At 34.5% G+C, this 9943-nt stretch overlaps 1 protein-coding gene across 3 annotated transcripts; it reads right to left on the minus strand.

The window, feature by feature from the left end:
- Window positions 1-807: 807 nt before the first annotated feature.
- LOC126590730 (putative phytosulfokines 6) lies at window positions 808-2289 on the minus strand. 3 transcript variants are annotated; one of them, XM_050256228.1, is made up of 4 exons: window positions 1634-2289; window positions 1430-1549; window positions 1172-1248; window positions 808-1037 (listed from the first exon to the last, which is right to left on the minus strand). In XM_050256228.1, the coding sequence occupies exons 2-4, from the start codon at window positions 1527-1529 to the stop codon at window positions 927-929; spliced, it is 288 nt and encodes a 95-aa protein (XP_050112185.1). In that variant the 5' UTR covers window positions 1530-1549; window positions 1634-2289; the 3' UTR covers window positions 808-926. The 3 variants fall into 3 exon arrangements, with proteins under 3 accessions (XP_050112185.1, XP_050112183.1, XP_050112186.1); XM_050256226.1 differs by having other exon boundaries at window positions 1430-2277; XM_050256229.1 differs by having other exon boundaries at window positions 808-1034; window positions 1430-2269.
- Window positions 2290-9943: the final 7654 nt, after the last annotated feature.

Genomic DNA, 9943 nt, shown 5'->3' on the forward strand with positions numbered 1-9943 from the left:
ACCAAAACAATTGGGAAGGTGACCACTTTGTCTTTAATATTCTATCAATTAAATAATGCAGTGTCTAGCTAGTTTCTCCTTAGTGGAAACTTTATTAGCAGATATTAAAATCAGCAGTTTGCTTCTGTGAGCACATATATAATGTATTAAGTGCCACCAAAGTAGCTACCGGAACTCAACCGACAACCAAACCAGTTGAAGAGAGAATTAAGAGCTTCCACAATGCCTTCACGTGAGCTTTCGGACTACAAGTTGTCAAAATCTTGTTTACTTCCCAACTGTGTCTAAATTTACTCAGCCTAAACTTCCTAACTCCTTACCTGTTTGCAAATTAATTGGAAAGTTTATTTAATGCCATGTCCCAAAATCACCTACCAATTGTAAGTTTTCATGGCTTATGATGTAACACGTAATCTCAGAAGTAGCACAAGCAATATAGAAAAATTGGGATCAATCCAACACATACCTCGAGTGTGTGCCCGTGAATATTCTTAAGTAACTAATGTACAAGTTATTTATAAAACGATTGAAACTAATTCTTATACAACTGTTTCTAGTGCGGAAGGCTTTACTAGATTCCCTACCCTATCATTAAAAAAAATGATAATATAGACTATAGTTAAGGGTTGTATACAACAACAACAACAAAACATTTTCCCACTAAGTGTGAATGTGACTTCATTTGTTTTAGAGCACTTATTTTGTGTACTTTGTAAAAAAAAAAGACTCATTGGGAGTTTGAGGGGGAGTTTGAGGACACACTTATACAATTAAATATCCTTATCTACTTTAGATGTAACTGTTGCATTATGTTAAAAGGAGGATATATCTCTTCAATCTGATAATTAGCTTTCCAAATGTCTCCTAATAAAGGAGATTATGAAAATAACAAGAAATGAATTATTGAGTTGAAAATATGAGGAGTATCAAGGCTTATGGTGCTGTGTGTAGATGTAGTCCAAGTGAGCTTCTGCCATTATCCTTCTCTTTGAACAGTCCTCATCTCCATCAACACAATCCTCCACCCCCATAAGCTGCTACAATATAAAAATACATCCCAACAGAAAAGCAGTATAAGACATATATAGTATCTACTTGATTAATTACTCTAGCTAGGGTTAGAAAAAGAATAACAAGAAGAAGAAGAAAAAAGAAAATAACATAAACATACATTCATTAGTTCACTGCCTTTCAATTCTACAAGTGAACCCCCATTAACCATTTCATTGAGCTTCACCTTCTCTTGTCCTGTAAAGATGCCGAAGATTTATATATTGCTAAAAATAAGAAGGGAAGTTAATGAATAATAACTTCTCTTTTACAAAATAACAGGAAGAAGGATTCAAATTTCAGATCTTTTTTCATTGAAGTAATAAAATACACTACTTCCAAATTAATAGCTAGTTGGTATAACAGCACAAGTTTTTACCTTCTTTGTAGACTAAGAGACGGATCGATAATGTTGAGGAAAAAAGGATGAAAAATATGGAGAGAACAACGACAGCGCCTGATTTGAAGCTTTGCTTCATGGCTTCGAATTCAAATATGTGAGAGAGAGAGAGAGAGAGAGAGAGAGAGAAGCTTAAAGTTTGGAACCTGAGGTGGTGGAAAAAAGGAAAACGAGAGAGAGAGAGAGAGAGAGAGAGAGAGAGAGAAGCTTAAAGTTTGGAACCTGAGGTGGTGGAAAAAAGGAAAACGAGGATGGAGGAAACTATACATGCCAAAAAGAATGCAGCAGGCACTCACTCAGCTTCTGTAAGTCAAATAATGTCACATTTACGTATTCGTAATCGGAAACAAAACACGGGATTAAATTCCGATTACGGAACACTCCCTTGTTTACCTAACTTGGAGGAATCAAAATTTATGTGGGTCCCATCCTAATTCTGGAATACAACTGCTGCTTTTGGAGGGTTTGAATTCCCTGCATGAGGGAGGGATTTGTATTCCAGGAGAAGTGGGTAATCGGAATAGATTTATTTTACCAATTGTGTCCTCAGTTGGTTTTTATTATTCCAACATGGCCCTTCATCTCACCAGAGAGACATTGTCCAGCGCCCAATATTGCCCAGCTCTGCAAATTTTTCATCTCCTCACCACCGCACCCTCCCCCGCCCAGGGCCACATCTCATACCACTGTAACCACTCCCGACCATCTCTTTCTATTTGTCTCTAGAGAATTTTGGAAGAGAACAATGGAATTGAGAGAGAGAGTTACGGTGTGGTGGTGGCTTAGTTCTTTATCAGGAGTTGCCATTGCACTGGAGAGAGTTTTACGGTGGTGGAATAGAGAGAGTGTGATGGCGGAGGAATAGAGAGAGAGAGGGAGAGTGCTATGCTAACAGATGTGTTTGGCTAATTTTTTCTTTCTCTTAATAAAAATTAATTAATGTTTTCTCTTGATTAGACTATAAAATAATTATTTACTAATAAAAAAGAGATTATAAATAATTTATGCGAAATACATAGGTAAAAATGAATTATACTAATTAAAGTTTAATTATATTACGAATAATTTAAGTAGTAACAAAATAATGGAAAAAAAATTAGACCATAAATAATTTTTTATGAAAAAGTGTGTTTTAGTAATTATATTAAATTTAGATATTAAAGTAAATACTTAAATTTATAAAAAAAATTAACAAAATCATTTTAGTGTGTCTATGAAATAAAAAAGCAATTTAATTTTTCTTACTATTATATACTATATCAAATTTTATTGAAAAAGGTATATAAAATATTTGATTTGGGACAAGAGCATTTTAGTAATCATATTGATTTATATTTTGATTCTGCTGAATTAGTAAACAACTTTATGAAATTTTATTCCGATTCCAGATAGTTTTAGTAAACAATTTCAACAGAAATCTGATTCTGATTCCGTCTCATTTCAATTCTTCCTCAATCCAATTCATTCTCAATTTAATTCCTCTCAATTTAATTACGGATTAATAAACAATGCATGCAATTGCAATACCTGTTAACGTGGGGCCAAACAGCACCATCTTCATATTTTACTGTACTCCATGCTTTTGCGTGACAACACCTCTCCCCTCCACTACTTTTGATATATGATATATATCATGTACATATACATATACATATATATATATATATACACATACAGAGAGCTTAAGGGGAGAGATTCTCATTTTTAAAAAAAAATGGGGATTAGGTGTGGGGCCCACTCCACATCGAATTTCAACGATCCGAACCGTCTATTTTGTTAGTCTCGATTCATAGATCATCCTTGCAAAATATTAGCTAAATTGGAAATGTTTAAGACATCTAATTGGGTTCAAAGAAATGAACGAATACTTTGTTATATAAGAAAATATGAAATTTGATATTGATAATTAAATAGGCAAATGGTTTCGGATTGAATTGAATTTTTGCAAGGATTATCTATGAATCGAGACTAACAAAATAGACGGTTCGGATCATTGAAATTTGATGTGAAGTGGGCCCCACACCTAATTCCCATTTTTTTCAAAAAATAGGGATCCCTCCCTTTAAGCTCTATATATATATATATATGTGTGTGTGTGTGTCTTGAGAGAGAGAGAGGGAAAGGGCTTTGTTGCTGGTTTGGTTATTGTCCATATATTTGTCCGCCATATAGTGGTCCAAAAGAGTCCAAACACGCTGCAGAAATCAATTATATACTGATTGACAGTATGAACAAGTCAACCTTTTGACAGTGTCAACAATAATATGTGTCAGCGCACAATTTTATCACAACTTTGTTTAATGTGTTCTAGTCTTCTATTTCACCTAAGATAAGATGCCTAAGATGGTACATTAACAATCGAGACCGTTGATCTCTTTGATTATGTGATTTACATTCCGAATCGAACAATAATTAGGGTATTGAACAAGTTCATTTTGTATTTGAGATACACCAGTCGACAACATATATAAGTATATTTATTTAGCAACATCAGCATCATCTTGGGAACATTTGAATTTGTATAAGTATTATAAAGACCATTACCCTATTTAGAACAATCTAATATATATATATATATATATATATATGTGTGTGTGTGTGTACGTGTGAATCTAGATTTTGTTTATTCTACAAATCAGATTCATAGTTTAACAACAAAATATACATTTTGACTTAAGTATTTGTATAGTATTAACACAAAAAATAACTATGAGAAAGTGTTAGGGTTTGCATATGCTTAAGGTTCTAAACATAATTTTACAATAGTACTATACACACACATTTTTTTTTTTACTTTCCAAACACAATTTTTAATTTACAGCTATCAAATCGAATTAATTGAAGATGATAAAAAAACAAACATTAATAGAGAATGTGTGGAAGATAAAAAAAATATATATGAATAGCACCTCTTTAATTTTATTATTATAATGTAAATTTGATTTACTAAATCAACATGACCAATGACTTAGATTATGAGAAAAAAAATCAAATATATATGCATGCGGATATATTGAACCATTTGGTCACTCACTACGAGGTCAATGTCTTTTGGCAATGGTGGGGTGCACACGAATTCTTGAGTTTGAAGATGTGTCTTGTTTCTTCTCAATAAAGAATGGTTAATATAAATAGTAAAAAGGAGATTATGCTTTTCTTTTTTGAAGATTTGAATACCAAAGTTTGAAACCAAATTTTGCAGATCGCATAATGTAATTGTTGATAATTAGATTATTAGTTAAGTGTTGATTAATATATTTATTTTTTATTGGTGATACGTCATATAGTTTGCAAATTTAATAAAAAAATTTGGTCTACGCATTACTCTTTGTCGAAGGTTAGACTTGAATTGGAATGAATGTCTAAAAACTGCAACCCACATAGCTATTAGCTAGTAGTTAAAAAAATTAACAACCAAACAGAAATTCGTAAAAATTGAAAACAATAAAAAAAAAACACATAGCATTTCAAACTCAGGACCTTTCGTTAATTTTAAACAACAAAAACCATTTATTCTATTAAACCTCTTAATCATTTAACCAAATTTATAAATTTATACACTTATGAAAAGAAAATTGGAAAGTGAAAAAACAAAAATAGCATTTTGAACTCAGGACCTTCTCGTTAATTTAACAAGCATAAACCACCACATTTGGATGAACTTCTTGATCATTTGACCAAAATTTTTAAATTTATACTCTTATGAAGAAAAAAAATCGTAATAGTAGAAAGTAAATAAACACACATAGCGTTTTGCCCCCAAGACATCCTTGTTAATTTTCAATAACAAAAACCACTACTTCTAATTAAACTTCATGTTCACTTAAGCAAATTTTATAAATTTATACTCTTATGGAAACATATATGAATATAACATATAACCCTTAGGACATGCAATTCGTATGTGGCATTCAAATCGAATGTGGACATGCCTGACTCATTAAGTTTCATGAAAACCCTTTAAAAAACCATACAACCCTTAAGGTGTGGTATTCACCCTAAGTGAACTTCCAATTATTAACCACAAGAAGTATTACTCAATTTTCAGGGTGACGCTCCATTAGAAATTGCATCTGATTACTTATATAAACAACCTAATGGTTGCGAAGCATTAAGACATAAAGACAGTTTAAACACAGAAATTAATAATTCAAAGTATACATGCATAATATCATAAGCAATTGAATAATACGTATTCAAGCTAAGACTCATGGTCTCGCCCTAGCAAAAGAAAGTTAGTTATGCATAATCATACAAAATATATTAAGAACATGGATAGAAAACACGTGATAAGTAAACTTCAATCGTCAAAAGCTCTCTAAACCGAATTCTTCAAAGTAGTGTGTAGAGAACCCTAGTGTCTAGTTAGCCTTATTTACACTATTACAAAATAAAATCCTTCATGTTCTAAAATCTAGGAAACAAAATAAATTAAGAAAAACTAGGAAGCAATCTTCTAGTCAAACATGGAGAAACTGCAAGCAAACTAATCTGCCACGTTATGAACCTTCGATACCTCCAAAACAATCCAAAATTACTTTAAAAATTAAATTAAATTAAATTTAAAAAAAAAAAAAAAAAACTTAAGATGTCATGAATATATTTCTAGAAGGGCTCATCGCCCAAACAAGCCCAAAACATCACTTTGACAATATTGCACCCAGGTCTTTTATTTCATCGCTATAAATTAATCGTTAGGTAGAAAAATCTGAAACTTTGAAATGAGTAAGTTAAAAGGCTTACGAACATCCTTTAATTGGAATCATTCCAAAATTCGTCCATTTGAATACTTTTTTCTCAAGAAGAAATCACAAATCCTACTTTAAGAATATAAAGCAAAGTATCAGAATTTTACTAAAATAATTACCAGAGCATACTAAAAATATAATTAAATATATAATATACAATTGACTCATTATTGAGCACGAGTAATTATTCAAGCAAAGGCCATTGGTTTGGGTTGTGTGAAGATATATTTATCATAGTAACTTACTCTCTAGGGAAGTGAGTTGGAATATTGGAAGGTTGCGTCTGACAGTCCAAAAGTGTGATTGGAGAACATGATCATGACCATGTTATGTCTCACACTAGCATTGGGAACTGATCATTGTGTTCTTGATATCATATATAACCTTTTAAATACTAGTAATTGTTTTAGTGCTTGATTATCTTTGCTTATATGTATTACGAGTGTAGAGGAAAATTTGAACTCAAATCTTATATAATTAATATGTGTAAACGCCTGTTTAATGCACTAGAAATTTAAAATCTATATATAAGTTTCCGGCCAAAGTGAGATTTAAAGTTAAGTTTTAATGTAAGATTTGAGTCCACCTCATGTTGCTTAGAAAAATGTTATTTACATGTTGACCTTAAAAACTACCAAGTCTACGTGGCGTGCAGACCGAGTAATTAATAAGCTAACTACGTCCTTCGCTTATGTGCGGGGCGTGCCAACTTGACGGCCGAGCTCGGCCGATGAGTAAAATTTGTTGATGTTGCGTTGGGTGCGCTGTTGACTTCTGAATCTCGCGACTGCAGCCTAGGAAGGAACACGTCTCGGCCTTCGGGTTCTAGAACCCGAAAACAAGACTGCTAGTTCTGCGAAGTTCACAAATCGTCGGCGCCGGATTCGGTCACAGTGATTATATTCGTAAGAGTATAAGCACGCCGAATCAACACTAGACTATACGGACACAAGTACTCAAAAGAGATGTATGTCTTGATGGTGAATGTGGTTCGGTCGTCAGAATGCCGAACTCTAAAACTCACTTGCTAATATCATATCATAAAACAACTCGGCGTTCAATGTGTCAAGCCCAATAACTTGTAACACCTGACCTCGTCGAGAATGACACACCCCGACCGAGATCAAGGCGTGATGGCCGTCACGTGAGAGTGACGTAGCCATGTGCACAGTGCGGAAGCGATAATGATAAGAATTATACGAATAATTAAAAACCAAATTACTAGAGTGCATTACTAAACAGAAAGTGATAAGAGTTAGTTACATCAGTAAACACTCCTAATCAAAGCATAAAAGTCTAGGTGCAGTCCAGTAGGACAAGTACTTATTATACAGTATCAGGAATGTCCTACTATTATTTGAATAAGTCAAAACTGCCAACGTCCTCAAGCCCCCAACAACAAGCTTACTTAAAACTTGGAGGGGCGCAAAACAGAAAACGTGAGTGGGCAAAAACAAATGGTTTGCAAAATCATTTCAATTATCAACATACTAATCCCTCGCTGTAAAACATGTAAGATTTTCCCAGAATTAAGATATAAGCATATACATAGATATACATATACATAGATATACATATATATATATTTGAAATCATAACAATTCACTTCGTGCTTCACATAATCATATTCATATGTATGCCATGCCAGAATATAACAAAGTAAACAATCCAGGTAAGAATGATTTCATGGAAATATGATATGTTAGCCGGAACCCTTGAGGTGGTCTGTACGGCTGAATTCATAGCTCAAAAGTCAATCTAGCCGGAGTCACTACAATGATCTATACGGCAATATACTGCACATAAGTCGGAACCACTAAAAAGGGGTCTGCACGACAAGATTGGGTGTAATATAGTTATGCTCAATTTTAATCTCTCATAATAGTCGGGCGATAAATCGCTAGTCACCTACGAGTCGGAACCATAAATAAGGTCTGTACGACATGACTGTGCACTTAAGTTGAATCCAATATGAGCATATAGTGCAGGAGGTGATGTAATTAAACAAGCATGTACTTCACATCTTTGGCTAAATCACAAACACCCTAGGTGTAGTTTTATGAGCTCAACATTAATCAATCGCATATCATATCATCGATGATTCCTATAATCAAACATAACTTACCTGAACTTACCTATGCCTCCAGGGCACCATATTTATATATGTATGCAACCATGAAATGCATAATCAAATTATAAAAGCATTTGGCATATTATTTCAACGCATACTTCCTTAAAAATGCATTTCTGGGAAATATATCATGTATATAAGTATATACTGAAAACAAAAGCCCACTCACTGATATGTTGAAGGGTCGTAGCCCCCGAGTCACCCATAGATACCCTCGTCCTCGGGATAGGCCTCACCTATATGGGAATTAACTATAAAAACATTATTTTAAAGCACATATACAAAACTAGCTAATAACTTCTCATACATTGCTCAATTTTGGTATATGAATATACCACAGTGATCTACACAACCTCACGAACATCGTGATATTTTTAGAAAAAAATTTCTATGGCTCATGCGCCAGGGAGGGCACGGCCTCACGCGTGGCCCACGTGCATCATCTTCAACCTCCAGACGCCAGAATTGTGTCACTGGTGCCGGATTCTGGGCAGACCTGCAACTGCCCATTTTTCACTCATTTTTGCACCATTTTTCAAGTACTCTATACCAAAATGAAGCTCTTAACTTGTAGAACACAATCATACTAATTTAAAGTTCTAAAAGTCACAGAATCTCACCGGAGAATTCCAAGAAAACCAGCCAAACTTCCTCCACACGATCCCCGATGTCCAAAACCTTCAAACGAACCACTCCGAGCTTCCTTGGGACCTCATTAAGCTTCCTACAAGCTTCAAATTCCCAAAAACATCCATAATTACGTGTGCATGAATAGTGCACAAATCGGGGGTTATGAAAAACTAGGGTTTTCGAAGGTATCCTTACTTGAAATGGGTACTAATCGACTCGTCTGGGCTTTACGAACACAATGGTTCCATTTTCTTCCTCGATCAGTGAGGTTTGAGAGGTCCTTGGTGTTTGTCCGTACAAGAAGAATGAGAGAGAGAGTCCGAGAGATAGAGAGAGAACACGGGAGGGAAGAGAGAGATAAAGTAATGTGGATGTGTGTGTGTGGTTCAATCTACACACCAATCACAACTAACCAAGGTTTAGTTCTCATTAGCCCCAAAAACTTAGGAAAATAATTATATTGGTCCACTTCTAAAACCATGTCACATACGACTCATCTTAACGCCTAAGGGCACTCTAGTCTTTTCACACCTTCGATAAAAGTATTTCGGAACGGGCTGTGACAGATAAGGCTAGTGAGATGACCTCTACAAACAAGGATTTGAAAACCCTTCTCGACCGAGACTTGGATAGATAACCATTCGGCCTCGACGCAGTGTTATTCATCCAAACTGAAAGTGTTTCGCGGTCGGCTAATTCTACAACAACAGTGCTGTTTATCCAAACTGAAGGTGTTCGCCGGTTGCCTTCACAGTGCTGTTTATCCAAACTGAAGATGTGTCGATGGAAAAAGAAAATAAAAATCTCAAGGTTGTTGAGAGGTTTCACGTAGAGCGAGGGTTTGTGCAGGGCAGTTTGTATGTTGAGTTAGAGAGGCCTTGAATGATGCACTCATGCCTCTATTTATAGTAGCAAACCTTTTCTGATCGAATCCAATATATACTCGAATTAGGACTCTTTACCCCGATCCAATCTTATCTCGGC

The sequence above is a fragment of the Malus sylvestris genome, chromosome 11 (genome assembly GCF_916048215.2).
Source record: "Malus sylvestris chromosome 11, drMalSylv7.2, whole genome shotgun sequence".
In the NCBI taxonomy this organism is placed as follows: Eukaryota; Viridiplantae; Streptophyta; class Magnoliopsida; order Rosales; family Rosaceae; genus Malus; species Malus sylvestris.

Coding starts and splice junctions, on each gene's coding strand:
- LOC126590730 (XM_050256228.1), bottom strand. CDS start 1,529: ATGAAGCAAAGCTTCAAATCAGGCGCTGTCGTTGTTCTCTCCATATTT. Junction 1,249..1,429: donor TCTCTTAGTCTACAAAGAAG/GTAAAAACTTGT, acceptor GCATCTTTACAG/GACAAGAGAAGGTGAAGCTC. Junction 1,038..1,171: donor AAGGCAGTGAACTAATGAAT/GTATGTTTATGT, acceptor TTTATATTGTAG/CAGCTTATGGGGGTGGAGGA.